Here is an 18,454-nt window from a genome sequence, read left to right on the forward strand (position 1 = left end):
AACCTCAGTAATATGTGCAGTCTTGAATAGCTGGCAGGCAGATGTTTCCTGTTATGGCTGAGTCTAACTTGCAAAAGGGAACATTCGCCATTTACAAACAATATTGCACAGGCTTACTGTTTTTCATTTAACCCTTGCATATTTATAAGTTAAGGACAAGCACATGTTTTGTTTAATTACTCATTGTTTTGTGTGTTGCATTTTTAATACAGTACCCACAGAGCGTAAGCATTACTGGAGCTGCTTGCCCAGATGGTAGCTATTAGTCTGATCACAACAGGGGCCCAAGGCAAGTGCGTCTCTGATTCCTGACCTACTTTATCTGCCGCTGATCAAGGTACCTTCCCCTGCTGTGTGGACAGTAGCTCGGGATCTAAAGTAATGCTACACAAACAAAGTGAAAGCTGTGTGTTCTGGCTCCGAGAACTATCACACCTGTTACTCTGTTACAGACATGAGAAAGAATGAAATTGTACAACATTTGCTGAACTCCTGTTCAAATAAGCAATAACAGGCACTTAAAATTGGATTTCAAGGGGGAGTCATTTCATAGAACTGCTGGAGGCAGTCTTTTGTTGATCTGCCCAAGGCTTTTGACCTAGTAGATACTGAAAGTTTCCTCCACATGAAATAAGGGCACATTGTGCATGGGCATCTGTTACGGCAGTCTTTTAATATACACAGAATAGGAGCGAGGGAGAAAGAGGTAAAATGAAGGCTTCAGAAAATAAAGGTGAAGAAATTACTTGGAGAGCAGTGAACCAGTGAGAGAAAGAGACACTGCAAGGAGGTTATGAAGCGAAAGCAACAGCAGGTAACAAAGGGAAGACAATTGGGTACTTCAGGTTATAGTGAACCATCAACCTACAGGATTGAACTGAGGGCAGTGACGCAGAACAGCACAAATGAGTTAGCATGAATATCTCTGGAGTGGGGAAGTACTATAACTGCTTAGTGTAAATGCTCTGCTAAACCTGCACGGGTACAAACCAGACATAATCTAATCCTGCTAACACATAGCCTTGTGTCTCAGCATGACCAGAGAAAGGTGAAGGCATGCTCTTAGTTTACTGCTGTATGTACGGCAATGCAAAATATACTGAAAACAAATCACAATATTATTTATTTATTTATTCGCAGACACCCTTATCCAGGGCGACTTACAGTTGTTACAAAATATCACAGTACAAAGTATCACATTATAAAATATCGTATCACATTACAGGTAAGAGCATTTATAAAGTACAGTAGAATCAGTAGCAAATAAGTTCAATTTCAGGTAAGAGCAAAATAAGGAATAGAGTAAATAATTACATTTAAGAGCGAGTTCGACTAAAGGCAGATAAATTTATAGTAAAAATATTTGCTTTTACAAGTAAAGTCCACTAAGAGAATGTAATAAGTATGATAGATGGATAAGAACTGGATAAAATTGTGAATATGGATACTTATAAGAGTAAAATCAAGTATAAGACATAGGAAATAATTATAAATAAGAGCAGTAGGTGAGTACGGCAAGGTGTGGTACAATTGGGTGCCATATACTCCAGTATAGTCGAGAATTGTGAGGTTTACAGATGCTGTCTAAACAGGTGTGTTTTAAGGAGGCACCGAAAGGTGGTCAGGGACTGAGCAATCCTGATATCCATGGATAGGTTGTTCCACCACTGAAAGGCAAGGGTGGAGAAGGAGTGGGCTGTGAAAGCAGGGAGCAGGGGGGGGGGGGGGGGGGGTGAAAGATAATCTGCTGGTGGTGGAGCAGTGAAGGAGGTGAGAAGGGGTGTAGGGAGAAATAATAGTCTGGAGATAGGGAGCAGAAAGGCTGAGACAGCGATAGACGAGTACAAGAGTTTTGAATTTGATGCAAGCAGTGATAGGGAGCCAGTGCAGAGAGCAGAGCAGTGGTGTAGTGTAGGGGAAGTGAGGAAGGGAAAAGGCAAGGTGAGCAGCAGAGTTTTGGATGAGCTGAAGTGGACAGTAGCAGAGGCAGGGAGGCCGGCCAGGATGGAGTTACAGTAGTCAAGGCAGGAAAGTACCATGGCCTGAACTTGGAGCAGTGTGGAGGGAAATTCTGCATATGTTGCTGAGGAAGAAGTGACAAGGAGCATGCCAGAACAGAGATTTGCTGAGTAAGAGAGGGAGGGGTCGAGAGTGACACTGAGGTTCTTGGTGGATGAGGAGGGAGAGAGGGTGATGGATTCAAGAAGAATAGAGAGATCAGTGGCGGGGGAAGAAAAGGAGGTCTGATTTGGAGAGGACGAGATGGCAGAGAGGCAGGTAGAGATATGGGAGGAAATGTCGGAGTCAGTGGGGGAAAGGAGAGGGAGATCTGGGCATCATCAGCATAGAAATGATACGAGAAGCCATGGGAGACGAGAGGACCCAGGGAGCGGGTGCAGAGAAAACTCAGGACTGAGCCTTGGTGAACACCTGTCAAAAGAGAACAAGAGGCAGAGGGTGAGCAATGCAAGGACACCCAGTACGGTGAGGTAGGAGAACCAGGCAAGAGCAGTGCTAGAGAGTCCCAGGTCAGTGAGGGAGGACAGGACAACAGAGATGTCGACTGTGTCAAAGGCAGAGAGGATGAAGAGATTTAGGACAGAGAGAAGTGGCATGGGCAGAGAGTAGAGTTAGTGACAGAGAGAAGAGCAGTTTCAGTGGAGTGTGCCGGGCGAAAACCAGATTGAAGGAGGTCCAGCAGAGAATGTGTTGACAGGAAAGCAGAGAGCACTGCTTGCTTGAGGGTTTTTATTGAGGAACAGGAGAAGGGAGACAGGGCAGTAGTTGTAGAGGGATGAGGGATCAAGGGAGGGTTTTTTTTTGGGGGGGGGGGGGGATGCAGGCCACTTTGAAGGCACAGAGGAAACACATACAATGATAAGCGGTTCTCATTCTATGTTGTAAAACAAGTGGCAGAGTAATCTTTTTTTTTTTACTGTGTTGCTCAATATAGAAACAAGTACAGACCACAGTTTAAAGAGGAAAGCAGCTTCACATGTCATTATGATTACATTTCCCTTTACTGTGTTGTGGTGTTCACATTGTTCACAGTGGATCAGGGTTCTGGGGTTCCCTCTATTGAGCTGCTTTGAGCTTGTCTGGAGAATCCTAAGTGCCGGATCTGATCAGCCTTCCTCAAATCATGTAACAAGGTGACCTTGAAAGGTTAAACTGTCACACAATTTGAATGGCATGGAAAAAAAAAAGTGCTCTGTAATACAAAGTTAATTATATCACGTACTGAAATCTATGTTTAGGAGTAAAGTCGCAATAGAAAAAATAGTTGTTGACTGATTCTGTGGAAACACAAAGTGAATTGACTTTCATTTATATAAAAAAAGAGAACAAACAGTAATGTTCAGGTCTATACGTTTATGCAAGTGAAACAGAATATTCTGCCTCAAAAAATGTTAGATTTACTGCAATAAAGTGGAGATTCTAAAGCTTGTGGTTAAACGACATACCAGTCATTATGTTGGAGATCAAGGGGGAAGTTAATTATTTACTGTATATTATCTCAACTGGATATTATCGCATATGGTCCATTTTAGCTGAAGTTTTCAACTCACTCTAAAATACAACATTACAGGTAAACTGCAAAACTGAACTACTGTATAATAACAAACTTAAAACGGCGAATAAAACCAAACCAAGGTAAAAAAAACAAAACTGAAATAAATAGATTTCCCTTGAAAGGTACTACACCATATCACACGGCATGGCTACGGTAACTTATCCTGTACTCAAACAATTAAATTAATACATACACATAAAATAAAATAATCTGAGTTGTAATATGGGCAAAAGGACGTGGTGCATTATCTGTCTGAATGTACTGCGGTGTCCTGCGGTACATTTCCGCTTTTCAGGCAATAAGTAAGCAATCCCGAGGCAGAAGCAATCCACAGCCGAGTTCATCAATAGAGGAAGAGAAAGCAGAAATAGTAATACTGCCGTCATGGCTGCAGACCAGGAGATATTTCTAAGAGCGAAAAACAGGACGTTCAACGGGTTTACAGAAGGTCAATTTTTTTTTATTTCTTTCTAATATGTATTATCCTTGCAGTTTGACTGCTTGATCTCCCTCATGTCATGACAACAGAACACAAACAAGCAGAAGACGGATCAAGTTGTTTTTTTTGTTTATTTAGCTTAAAAAATGCAATACAATAACATACATAGGCTAAATATTTGTTAAAGGTGTGCATTGCAAAACCTGTATTTTTTTTTTTTTTTTTTTAACCTTCATGAGCCAAGTTGCAATGTAACGTGGTTCATTTGTTTTACTGCTTATAAATAGCAGTAGCCTAACGTGTCATTTTAAACTCTATATGGTAGTTGCTAAATACAATTCAGATGTGAAAGCTATAGTTTACTAAGCATGATAAAAGTTAAGAATAGTAAATAACACTGCAATTAACAAGTACTGCTGTAAAACGCGTTTTATCCGATGCAAATGATCAAAGTTGGCTTTCTTTTCTCTGAGGTTCTTCCACGCTGTTTCCCTCCTACTTACTTTTACTTAGCGCCACACTTAGGTGGCGGAAGAGAACTGCAACAATTAAACATTGCTGCAAGGAGCGTCGTTCAGAACTGCAGAGGGTCTGTAGTGCTGCCCCGAATGTGCTGTACAGGGAATTATAAGCTATAGCGTTTAGCTGGCAGCGGTTTCCAGATTAGCTTTACGGTTCAGCCTTCCTAAATTGATGGCCCTTGCTGTGTTATACACGTATGTTCAATGTTGTTTCAACTTCTGTTAATACAGTTCTGGATCACAGTGTTGTTCCTCGTTGCATTTCAGACTTCGGGCTAATTTAGTAATTGGTGACACTTTAAAGTGCTTGTTTCTGATGAATTAATGGTAGTCCTGGGGTTTAGTGAGAGTAATGGTGGATCATTAATTTATGAAATTAGGCTTAATTAACTAGGGAATGTATTGCTAATTCACTTGATGATATATTTCAGCTGACAGCCCGTTTGTTTCTAATCTGATTTTAGGGGGACCACTGAATTTGGAAGACATGATTAACATTCTGATTTAATAAGATGTAAAGCCTGGTCACATGACTGCAGATATCTGATCTGTCCTCACTACATAACCGATCTCAAGAACCGTACTCGAAACAGTGCTAATAAGGACAGCTCAGAGCCCACGCTGAAGTACCGTTTCGCAGTTGGACTTAATGCGTCCACACTATTAAAATAGTTGGGTTACAGTTTCTAGCAGCGCAACCAACAGTGGAAATTAATACGATACTATCCCACCATGCACTGTATTTTATTTTAAAATATCGAACAGGGAATCCACCCTGTAAGATTTTTGCGAATTGCACCAAATTACGTGTTTTTTTTACGTAGATGTTTCAGGTTTAACCGTGTTATAATCGGGTATTTCTCCATGGTGTATAATATATTTAATACACTGACTCTATATATTATATAGATATATATATATATATATATATATATATATATATATATATATGAAGAGGAAATATATAAAACCTACGTTAAGCGTTGTTTTCCCTTTAAAAAAACGCGCTTAACGTGGCTTAATGTATCTAAATCTATTGCTATTAACGCCAAAAATGACACAGTGGTACCTTTTCAGCAGAGCTCCCTTGAACTTAATAAAGGCTTTACGCTGTTAAATGAGTGCTTACCTATTGACATACGGTGTTTTACCAACTGTTTTCACTAAATATATGGATAGTTCCCTCAGTAACATTTTTCAAGTCTGGCGTTAATAGCAATAGATTTGGATACATTAAGCCACGCTAAGCGCGCTTTTATAATGGGAAAACGAGTCTTAACTTGGGTTTTATATATTTCCTCTTCATATACAGGCACATAATTTATATCACATGTGATACTCTTTGTGGGCAAATATTGTGCCAAATTTGGACTGTGTAGCTGCATTCTTTAGTACATTAAGTGACGTTAACCGTTTTTCACGTTAAGCGTTTTAGAATGCACCAGTATTTTGTAAAAAGTAAATGCGAACACACACAAGTAGGGCTTGAAGTTTTCGGGTTTTAATTTTAATCAGGTGACATCCCTTTAAAAAACTTGAGCTGACTGTTTCATAATGAAACTCAGAAAAAACGGTTAATCACCAAATAATCTTTGTTTTACCATCAAATCTTGCCTGAGCCTATTTCTAGTCCTGTTAAGTTTTATTTCAAAGAGCTGACAAATTATGTGAATTGTTCACCCCCGATCCTACTTTTTAAGCATAAAAAATGAATACCAAGTGTGGCGTGTACATTGATAGCAAGTCCTTCAGGCGCCTGACATATCACAAAGCATTTTGGGATATTGGAGGATACACAAAAATGTAGTTCGGTATTACAGCGTCCACACTTAGGACAAACCGCACTACCCGATGCGATCTAATTTAGAACCGGACTCGAGACTACTGCCTGAGGTGGTCTCAAGCCTGCTTCTCGCGTACGGTATTAATCACTGCATAGTGTGGACGCTAACTGTATTTAGCACCTTTAAGCCGGTTTAAAGGCACCGTGTGGACAGGGCTTAAGATCCCAATTGTGACACTGTGGAACGTTCTCTTTAGTGGTTTTTCACTGATGTGTATTTGATGGTAAATGTATGTTTTGCTCACTTTATACACAAATAATGTACATGATTACAACTGAAGTGTTTAGTAAACGTGGATTGATTTCTGCTGCTCTTCAGAACTGCTAACATTAATGCTCTTCAGGGAACGTTTTTCCAAGTCAATAAACAGCTTTCTGTGTGTGCTGAACATCACAAGAGACCTGTCTTTTAAAGTGAAAGATTTAAAGCGAAAATGAAACAGTCTTTATTTGTATGCAAGGGGGGCGGGGGGGGGGGGGGGGGTGCCCTATATCCTGGGGATACACTTTGTCAGCCTTGCTTTAAAAACCAATGCTTCATCTGCTAGTAGACTCTGATGCGTGATAGTTCTATATGTATAATGCAAATATATTCTTACCGTGACGAAAATGTCTAACTGGTAAGATATAGACCTGAGTGGGCTATAGGTTCAAACACTGTTCAATCACAGTGGATGTTTTAAAATACTTTTTAAGGAAATTATATCACTTTGCAGATGGATCGAACAGGGGGTGGACAAAATAATTGTCAATGGGACGTGATGCAGGGCTACCTACCATGGGCAGCCACGACACTGCTTTGAGAAGAAAGACTTATAACGAGGACATGCAGCCTTTGTAGTTCAGATTTAATGTCAGGGAAGCAGTTTCCATAAAATAGTCGTTGATGTGAGGGAAGTCACATTCTCCGAAACTGCACTACATGATCCAGCTGTTTTTGTTGCAGAAAGATCAACAGATGGATATGTAATATATGATTTGTGGTTGGATATATACTGTGGTAGCTAGGTCTCTCCTATTCCTCTCCTACACCCAAAAGGAAAGACAGTTTCCTTCTACTTTCAAAAGTGATAACTGCAAAAGTTAGGAACTTTTTAGGAAATTCTCTCTAGAAGCATGTGTAAGAGGTGAAATTACCTTAAAACTAGTTCATGGTAGAAGTGCAACAGCGTGGTGTGCAGGGTGAGTCACACAGCACAGGTTGGCTTCCTGGCTGTGAGGAGTCGCCGGTCTTCACTGGGGATTCCGGCAGGAGCATCCCGTTGGCTGTGGTGCTCCCGTGGGTTACAGAGGCAAAACCGGCAGGGACTGTTTCTCCTCATCATGCCACAGCAAACCCTGTTGGCCAGCAGCTCACTGACATCAGCTCTCAAGTTCCTCTTTGTAAAAGAGGATGCTGGCTTGGTCGTGGGATCGAAGGACGCTCAGTGAACCTTCAGATCTCCAGAGGTGTGGGGAACTGCTGCGGTGAGGAGAAAAAATAATTTGACGTTCCAAATTGAGGAGAAAATTGGGGCTAAGATTATTGGGCACACTAAATAAAATTAAAAAGGAAGTCGGCTGGGTAGTCTGTATGGGTGACCATATAGCAGAGACCAGCTGTCTCGTTGCACAGGTTGCAGTATGCTTGATTGTCTTTAATAGAATTGAGAAACTTCATGTGCAGTTAAATCTCTGTTGTCAGTAACTTAGATAAATGGCCATTGAGCCACTGTTCATACTATCGTTTTCAGCTAGGGGTACCCACCTCAGAGCAGCCTTCCCTGATCATCCATTTTTTCAGATGTGAAGCCCTGTGCATTTAATATGAGGACATTTTAGAGAGTTGCTGCTCATGAATAATTTACTGGGGAAGCCTGGCAGAAACAGACTGACAGTGATCTCATTTCTCTTTACTGTCCCAGAGGAGCAATGCGAGTGGAAGGAACCCTTCTATTTCATCCAGGCAGCAGACCCCCAGCTGGGCTTCATCAAGGCCTGGTCCATCAGAGACTGTGAAAACGGGGGTGACGAGTGGGGCGAGGAGGTCGCGCTCACCCAGCAGGCTGTGCAAGCCGTCAACAAGCTGGCCCCCAGACCCAAGTTCATGGTGCTTTGTGGGGACCTCATCCATGCCATGCCAGGTAAGGTTCTTATGTTGGATTGTCCCAGTTTCAGATCTCCATTGGTCAATAGGTAGTTATCCAAACCCCCATGGCGTGACTGTTTTTGTTCATACTGTATAAATCAGGCAGTTTAGAAAATCAGTGTTCCATTGCATATTCTTGAAATAAAGTAGACCCGTTGATGCAGATTTGCATTGCATGAGGGAATTGTAGACTGGAGTATAAAAATAGACTGCAGCAAGTACACAAGGTGCTGAAAATTTATGAGCACATTTAATTCAACATCAATGCAAGTGGGAGAATCAGTAGGGGTGTTGATGGTAGTAAGTGTCCATGCTGTTTTAGAATTTGGTCATGAAAGAATGACTGCCTCAAATTCGTGGCATTTGTGACTTTTTTAAATGTCTTGGACAGCGCTAAGACCACCTAAACCATCAGCTCAGATGTAAAGCATAGTTTAGTGTGGCTCACCTGAGTGTTGACAGTGTTTGCCCAGCTCCACGGCTAACAGCACTATAGTGCTCAGGTACACTGCTGGCACTCCTCGATATTGCGCTGCACACTGAACACCACAGGGGGGGCACGAAGCAGCGTTCTTTTTAGTTTTGATTTATTTCGCTGCTCCTTTTCGATTCTCACACTACTGCCATTTTATTCTTGCAGGTCTTCAATACATTCATTGGGCTTGGAAATTAAGATTTTATACAGCGCCTGTTTTTTTTTATAGCTGCACCGCAGGATTTGCATTTCACTATGTGATGGCAGGAATCTCGGTTATTTTTAAACAGATCCTGCTGTTCCTATAAGAGGTATGCAGGCCATTCACACTCTCTAATGAGAGTCCTGCACTCACTGCTTACACATCTTACAATAAATAGTGTAAATTAGAAATAATCCTTCTCTGTACAGCATATGACAGCCTGTTTAGCTAATAGCTTATCTAAGTAACAGTGTGAAAAACCATAGGAAAAGAACAGAGTGACAGTTGCCTTCTGTCTGGAAGATTACAGACAATTGAGTGGATGCTGCACTCCTAAGACAAATTCATATCACTGTACCTGTTTTAACTGCTGGCATTCTCAACAGCAGTGGAATTTGAAGTACAGTACATTAGATTGCTAATGTACTGTATTTGCAAAATCTTTGACAACAGTGCTCTCTCGCTATATGACTCTCGACTGCCTCGGATATAACGCTCCTCAGTGTTCCCGCTAAGCTTTTTAGATACTGAGAAATTGCACATTATCAGTGAGAAACCTTTGGCTATGCATTAACCCTTTTAATATATTTTTGTTGCATTATACCATTTTGAAACAATATTCCAGCACCAGTATCTCAATAATTTTACAATTTATTTAAAACAAGACATTTATTATGGCTCTGCCTTTGATTTTGAATCCTCCTCTGATCCTATGCAGCCCTGTCAGTTGTTGTTATAGATACAGTGGCTTGCGAAAGTATAGACCCTCCTTGGCATTTTTCCTATTTTGTTGCCTTACAACCTGGAATTAAAATGGATTTTTATTTGGATTTCATGTAATGGACATACACAAAATAGTCCAAATTGGTGAAGTGAAATGAAAAAAATAACTTTCAAAAAAATTCTAAAAAAATAAATAACGGAAAAGTGATGCGTGCATATGTATTCACCCCCTTTGCTATTAAGCCTCTAAATAAGATCTGGTGCAACCAATTACCTTCAGAAGTCACATAGTTAAATAAAGTCCACCTGTGTGCATTCTAAATGTCACATGATCTGTCACATGATCTCAGTATATATATACACCTGTTCTGAAAGGCCCCAGGGTGTGCAACACCACTAAGCAAGGGGCACCACCAAGCAAGCGGCACCATGAAGACCAAGGAGCTCTCCAAACAGGTCAGGGACAAAGTTGTGGGGAAGTACAGATCAGGGTTGGGTTATAAAAAAATATCTGAAACTTTGAACATCCCACGGAGCACCATTAAAGCCATTATTAAAAAATGGAAAGAATATGGCACCACAACAAACCTGGCAAGAGAGGGCCACCCACCAAAACTCACGGACCAGGCAAGGAGGGCATTAATCAGAGAGGCAACAAAGAGACCAAAGATAACCCTGAAGGAGCTGCAAAGCTCCACAGCGGAGATTGAGTATCTGTCCATAGGACCACTTTAAGCCATACACTCCACAGAGCTGGGCTTTACGGAAGAGTGGCCAGAAAAAAGCCATTGCTTAAAGAAAGAAATAAGCAAACACGTTTGGTGTTCGCCAAAAGGCATGTGGGAGACTCCCCAAACATATGGAAGAAGGTACTCTGGTCAGATGAGACTAAAATTAAGCTTTTTGGCCATCAAGGAAAACGCTATGTCTGGCACAAACCCAACACCTCTCATCACTCCGAGAACACCACCATATTTTTCATCGGCAGGGACTGGGAAACTGGTCAGAATTGAAGGAATGATGGATGGTGCTAAATACAGGGAAATTCTTGAGGGAAACCTGTTTCAGTCTTCCAGAGATTTGACAGTGGGACGGAGGTTCACCTTCCAGCGGGGCAATGACCCTAAGCATACTGCTAAAGCAACACTCAAGTGGTTTAAGGGGAAACATTTAAATGTCTTGGAATGGCCTAGTCAAAGCCCAGACCTCAATCCAATTGAGAATCTGTGGTGTGACTTAAAGATTGCTGTACACCAGCGGAACCCATCCAACTTGAAGGAGCTGGAGCAGTTTTGCCTTGAAGAATGGGCAAAAATCCCAGTGGCTAGTTGTGCCAAGCTTATAGATACATACCCCAAGAGACTTGCAGCTGTAATTGCTGCAAAAGGTGGCTCTACAAAGTATTGACTTGGGGGGGGGGGGGGGGGGGGGGGGGGGGGAATACTTATGCACGCTCAAGTTTTCTCTTTTTTTGTCTTACTTCTTGTTTGTTTCACAATAAAAAAATATTTTGAATCTTCAAAGTGGTAGGCATGTTGTGTAATTCAAATGATACAAACCCCCAAAAAATCAATTTTAATTCCAGGTTGTCAGGCAACAAAATAGGAAAAATGCCAAGGGGGGTCAATACTTTCGCAAGCCACTGTATAGACAGCATGCTTAACAGGTGGCCTGCATAAAATTGCTTTATACTACTGCATAAAACACTGGAGTCTGCACTGCCTTCAGTTGTAACCATCTCTAGAACTACTAATTGTTTCATTCTTGGGAATACCAAATTTAGTTTTTCAAAAATGGACAATTCCATTTGTTCACACTTTATATCAACATATTAATAATTAAATATGGCATTTGAACATAAATATAATGTTGGTAGTTTAAAATAAGTACATTTAATAAATATTACAACAATTTTTTTTTTTTTTTTTTTTTTTTTCAATCAGTCACTTGTTGCTGTAATAGATAGTAAAGCACCTGCAGACACTTCAAACCAGTCATAATGTTTATAGACATCACTTGGCTCATAGCTGGCATTAAAATAAGGAAACTCTAATAATTATATTACAACAGTTCGGAAAATCAAATGTCCATCACAGCTGTGCGTCATATTTACAGTCTTCCCTAACACAGTACTTCAGTCAAATAAAGGTGTTTTGAAAAGACCTGATTAGCTTATTGCTGTCATTTACAATAACAATAAAAAACATGAAACAGTTTAGTACCAGTCCAGCAATGTCATGTGAGTGTAATCCTATGTACAGTACTCCACAAATTAAGTTTAGCGTTTTACTGGCATTACAATAGCCAGGATAAAATGTGAAACACTGATAAAGGTGTGTTGACTGACTCGTTCACTGCTATGGATTACCTGATTGTAAATTAAATAGGGACCCTTTTAATGTAAATGAATAACTAATCTTCTCAATTGTTTCTTTCTTTATTCTGCAGTGCTATTTGCAAGATTTAAATAGGTGTGTCTCCAGACAGAATGTCTTTATGAAACCAGCGGTGTGTAGTGTAGTGACTACATCCTTTACACAGTAAAGTGATCAATTTCCAGCTAGAAAAATACTTTTGGGCTCATTTCTTAGTTGTCAGAAAATCTAATTCTGTTAAGAAACGGCCATGGTTTAAAATTGCTAATTATAGCTTCATTAAAGGCAGGTAGTGTGGAAAGAAATAAACTAAACAATTATGAAATATGCAATTAATTTAGCTTACATACTTCGGGAAAGCTCTGTCTTGATTTTTAAAGGTTTTTTTTTTTAGTTTTCTTTTTTTTTTTTTTCATTTTTTTTTTCTTTATTATTATTATATTAATATATGTAACATGATCAAAGAATTGTTTAGCTGACTTATTCATGCTATCGCATTATCCTCATTGTAAATTAAACAGTTTTTTTTTAGTCCAGCAATTACTGAAATCTTTGCTTTTTTTTCTTTCTTTATTCTGCCGCCTATGTTAGTTCCAAGATTTAAATGGAGTGTTTTGATCCTTCTATTCTAAAGTAACATAGCGAAGTTAACAACTCTCACGTAAGACACTCGTCAATTACTACACAAAGTCGCATCTTTCGACTCAATAATCGAATGATGACTATAAGTCGGCAGTTTTTACCACTTTAGAAGACTGATTACGACGTTTTAAAATGGTTTCAATACCTTGATTACTCACTAATGGACGACAAAAAATGCAGTAAACGAAAAGTCTCTAAGAAACGCACAGCAATTGAAATTTAACTTTTAAGTTACCATATTTCACATAAGTAGTTCTTACAAAACTAATTTAAAAAAAAAGTTTAGGAAAGCATAGACAAGACATGCTACCATTAAAATATGGAGATTTATCACCTCTATTTATTTAAATTCACTACAGAAATGACTTCTCGTTTACGAATACGTTAGGTAATGTGGAACTAAATTGTAGTTTTTCAGTGCACAATTCATTTTTCTAATTCAATTAAGAAACGGCCATGGTTTAAAATTGCTAATTATAGCTTCATTAAAGGCAGGTAGTGTGGAAAGAAATAAACTAAACAATTATGAAATATGCAATTAATTTAGCTTACATACTTCGGGAAAGCTCTGTCTTGAACCTTAGGTTTTCCAGCATAGAAGAATGCAGTGCTTTGCCATTGTTGACATCTTATTTGCTTTCTTATTCTTTGCGTGTTTACAACTGGCATTAATATGATATTTAATGGTATTGACTGGCACATGATCATATGAATTACAGCAAAACTTTAAGAATACTATCGCACCATCCTCTATAGATAATCAGATTTCTTTTAGCTCTGTCTTACTGAAATGTTGCTTTTTTTTCTTCGTTGATGCAGCCGCCTTGTTGAGTTTCAGCAGTGACATGGAGTGAAGTCACATGATGAATAAATTCGCCAAAAAAATAAATAATGAACATGGTATGTGTTCTTCAATTGCTATACACTTAAATGTGTATTTTCAACTAATGTGCCGAGTACATTTTTACCAGTTTCAAAACGCTTGAGATGATTTCTGAAATTGACGTTTTTTAAAAGGGAAATAAAACAAAAAAACGTCAAAGTGTGAGTATTGTTATTCTTATTTATGTTTACTGGAGCATTTATACCTCTAAATAGTGGAGGAAGATTGTGCTTCACTGATTTTAGTATGCAATTATATGACAAATTAAAAACTGTAAAGTTCATGAGCAGCAGGAGCGATATGACTGGATATGATATAAATAAAATGTTGAACTCGCAACAAAGCTGCTGTTTTATCAGAAAGTCTGGGAAACTGACGCCAAACAAGGCTAAACTTTTACTATTTTTTTTTCTCTTTCATAATAAAGCCTCTTCTTCATTTTTTTTTCATAATTACATTTTTTATGATTTACTGATTTCAGCACTTTCCTTTTGGCTTATTGGTTGCTTAGTTTTAGAAAACCCAATTTGTAAAAGATTTGCCGTGGGAATGAGTACCAGCACAGCACTTCGGTACGTAGTCTCAGATTCTGACTGTACAACAAATATGATGCGCGGCGGGAAAGTTAGGATTAGTTCGTAGTTATGTTTTTAAAAAATAGTTAATTAGTTTTCAGCTTTTTGACACACTGATCCGTTTTCCTGGATTCATGGGCCACTGGGAAATGGTTACTGTTGAACCCTGTTATGTGTGTCTAGAGACCCACGTTAAAGCGAGGGAGCACTGTATTTAAAAAAAACTCACTGCAGCACTGTGTGCTTAAGATCAACGACTTCATCGTCCAGGAATAAGTAGTTGGTTGTGCGACTTCATAAGGACAGAATCATTACTTTTAATAGTCTTAGTCCACTTTTTTAAATAGTACAGAAGTAGTTAAAAGAAATCCTGTGCAATGACCCATACACCACGTATGGATTTTGAAAGAGTTGAAAGAAAGGGTCAAAAGTATTAAACCATTATTCTATAATGCAGTACTTATCTGGTCACAATTTGCCGCAATTAATGTTTTGTCTGCAACTGAGCTGAAACGCCAGGAATTGGTGTCCAACACAGTGCATAATTCAGGATGTTTCACATTAACACCTTTGGTCAGACATTGAAAAAGTGCTTGAGTGTTTTGAGACTTTCGTTTTACAGAAACATTTTGCTTGCAAAGGGGTGAGTTTGAGCAGATGAGTGTGTTCCTGCAGAAAAACTCAATGATCGCTCATTAGCAGTTTGTGAAAAGAGCAACAATTTGGACATCCTGCAGCCCTTAATTATCTGAACCTGTCTGCCAGTATTGTTGAAGAAAATAAAAGGCTAATGCATCAATGGTATTGAGCAGGTGCTGGAGAGCAGCAGGCTGCCTGACAGATACTAGGCCCAGCATTGCCATGGAAACCTGTGTCAAACCCCTCAACACCACTGCTGGTGTTCTATTATGAGGTTTAAAAAAAGTTAGGTCAAGTAAAGTCAACAAAGCACTTACAAAATCTACTTTTAGAATGAGGTTAAAAATACACCCGCAAACAAATTTGATCCATATGTAAGAAAACATAGACATGGGACAGTACAAATGCAGTGCTATGTTCTTAGTAATTAGAACTCCTGTTTACACAATTACACAAGATCACACTGCCTCACACTGCATCCCAGCCCCCTCAGCCCCACTGCTTCCTAGCTGATCAACTCCCTCGGCCACTGCCTCTCAATCCCTTCACTGTAACCACTGGGCCACATGCAGTAAGCAGACTCTTGAAATACAAAATTGTGTGAAGTGGGAATGGGTATGTATTTCTTTTTGTTCTTGTGTACGCATCTGTGCGATTTAAAAATCCATTCTGTTTGATGCAAAAATAATTCTTGCTTTACATTTGCACAGACTGCTGCCCACCTGGGCCTAATTCCTCCCTTCTGTGATGGCAAATAGAGAGTCCTGCAGAAACAACCCAAATTGATTTCTCACTGACATCAACAGCCATTTTAGTTAGAGGAACAGACGGGAATTAAACAATATCTTCCAGCACTATCAAAGCATGCTGGCTGTGGACAGTACAGTAATAGGAAAGATGAGAGATTATTATCACCAGCAACATCTCATTAAATCTGGTTGGCATGGAAAGGAGGGGAAGAGGAGGTATTAATAGGACTGCAAATCAGGACGCTAAGTAATTTTCCTGTCTCAATGGTACTCTTCCCTGTGACTTTACATATATTGGATGGGGTCCACGAGCATTTTAATGTTGTCTGCTAGGGTGGACTGTCACTCCAAATGACTCTGCTAGGGCCCACTGAAATTCACTGGATGTTAATATCTGTCATTGGGAGTGATAGAAGTAGTATTTTAAAATTCAGATAAATTCCAGTCATTTTCTTTCATTGTTTATGAGCTAAAAACATGTCTTTACACAGAAGTAAACTTGAGAAACTACCAGTAAAAATATGTGTAAAAATGGCATTGCAAGCAAAAAAAAAAAAATCCATAAATAGAAAACAAAGAGTTATCTTCTTCTGGAACTGGTAAATGATTTAAAGATAAAACTGGGAGATGCATTGTAGGAGCTGAACATTAAGCACAGTGCATGTTCAAGCACTTAGACTTTGACAACAAAGTTGCCTGGTCCACAAATGTAGTTTACTGCAGTTGGTTATTTAAATGTGTAAATGTGGCAGCTTTAACACGCATGCATTACACATTCCAATAAACTATACTCTATATAAATAAACTACACTATATAAATGTTACTATGTTTCTGTTATACTGTTATAAGCTGATTGGTATCTGCCTCTCTATTCATTCATACATGTATTAATTAATTCTCCATCCTTTCCTTGTTAGTTGGTTCTGATTGTAACACAGGCATCTTAAATGGTGTTTTTATGTGCAAAAGGTAACCCTAGCAGTAGGCGGCCAGTAACATATTTACAGCCATCAGATTCGATCAGGTCCCTTTGAAACTTACAAGCTAATTCTCAACAGCAAAAATAAAGCTGTCAACAAAGGACATAAAACTCAATTTGCTATTAATATTAGTGTTAGCAGCTGTCTTTACAAGATAAAACAAACAGTAATGGACAAAGTCAATGACATGAAAGGCTTGCCAAGAACAATTGAAGTTAAACTGAAACCAAGTAACTTAAAAAAAAAAAAGATTTAAAGTGCAAGTAACCCTTTATATATATATATATATATATATATATATATATATATGCACGCACGCGCGCGTGCGCGCACACACACACACACACGTGGTTTTGAGTGAATCCATTTGATTTTTGGCATTGGATTTTCTCTTGGATTACATTTCCACACTTCCAGGCCAAACTGAACAGGTAAAGTTCCTTTTGGTATAATGAACCCCATTAGTTAATTAATATCTGTAACTCTATAAGAGAAGGAGTAATGTGTACTTGGTCCACCTCAAACCCCTTTATTGTACATAACCCTGGGTAGTACTACCTTGATCTGTTCCAAAGCCAGCATGATGACTGCCAGCTGCTTTTATTCCATCCCAGCCATGTGATGTGCTGGTGGCGCCCCTTTTAGATTTTACTTCCCTTGTTGCCATGATGGTATTCTGCAAGTGGCCTCGTTCCTTGAATCACCCTGTGTGTACTTTGTTCTGAGACCTTAGAGATTCAGTACATATTGTTAGAATAGTACAACAGAACAGGTCACAAAAGCAAACTGTACATTATATTTAGTGAAATTCAGTTTGACCCTTTTGCTTAGCACAAACCCACTTCTTCACAGATTATTTTTTCTTTATCTGGCACTTTTATTTTAAGTTCAATTCTTGCTCTGTTAAACCCTGATCACTAACTTGATAAAAAAAAAAAAAAACAAAAAAAAAAAAACACTGGCTCCCTTGTAAGTATGCCTAATGCTGCATGTAGGTCATGGGTGCATTGAGGACTTTTCTGTGGAACACATGATCGTGCTCTGCTGCTTCATGCTCTGTCTACTTGTTCTTTCTCCCTAGTTGCCCTTGAAACTAGAAGCTTCGTGTTGATGTGGCAAGATAAAATGCCTATGCGGGCACCTTGTACTGCACGCTGGTTGTGAGGGGAAGCAGAAATAGACTTTTTGGAAAGTAGTTTTTGTTAAAAATATCATTCTGCTTAAAAACAACAGGACAGATTTTTCTCCTAACACTAAAACCGAAATTAAGAGGGAACAGCTTGGTGTGTAATGGCTGTTGCCTGCTAAATGCAACCTCTGGCTTCCTACATTACCATCTGTATGCCTCCAACTAAAGAATTACCACAGTGCTGTTTTCTGATTGAAATAAAAAAATTAACTCCTTGAAATAACTGAGTTTCCCTCAACCACTGGTAATGGGACCAGTTCAAGGCTGAATTGGCCTCAGCTGGGACTCAGTCAGGATTGCTCACTGTCAGAAATCAGTCTCACCATTCTGCTCTGAGAATGTGACCTACTGAGCGTTCAATACAGTATGGGTGTCAAACCTCAGTGATTGCAAAAAAATGTCAATAGCAGTAATGTTTATTTTCATGAAGGTCTTTGACCTTTGCTTAACGGTCAGAGTACAGACTGGACATTAAAAGATCAAAGATATCAGTCATCTGTTTCTTTAATAATAATA

The 18,454-nt window shown here is 39.2% G+C and overlaps 1 protein-coding gene across 4 annotated transcripts in view; it reads left to right on the forward strand.

Moving 5' to 3' along the window:
- The first annotated feature begins 3,800 nt into the window (after nucleotides 1-3,800).
- The window catches only part of cpped1 (calcineurin-like phosphoesterase domain containing 1), a 45,534-nt gene continuing 30,880 nt past the window's right edge, over nucleotides 3,801-18,454 (forward strand). For 2 of the 4 annotated variants that reach the window (XR_005951912.1, XM_041277822.1), the window contains exons 1-2: nucleotides 3,803-4,022; nucleotides 8,282-8,500. Coding sequence is in view for 3 of the 4 variants with exons in the window: in XM_041277822.1 (XP_041133756.1) it covers nucleotides 3,959-4,022; nucleotides 8,282-8,500 (283 nt within the window). In the remaining variant the exon portion in view is untranslated. Of the gene's footprint in view, nucleotides 4,023-8,281; nucleotides 8,501-18,454 lie in introns of all 4 variants that reach the window. The other 2 variants (XM_041277823.1, XM_041277820.1) reach the window with 2 other exon arrangements.

The sequence above is a fragment of the Polyodon spathula genome, chromosome 18 (genome assembly GCF_017654505.1).
Source record: "Polyodon spathula isolate WHYD16114869_AA chromosome 18, ASM1765450v1, whole genome shotgun sequence".
NCBI lineage: Eukaryota > Metazoa > Chordata > Actinopteri > Acipenseriformes > Polyodontidae > Polyodon > Polyodon spathula.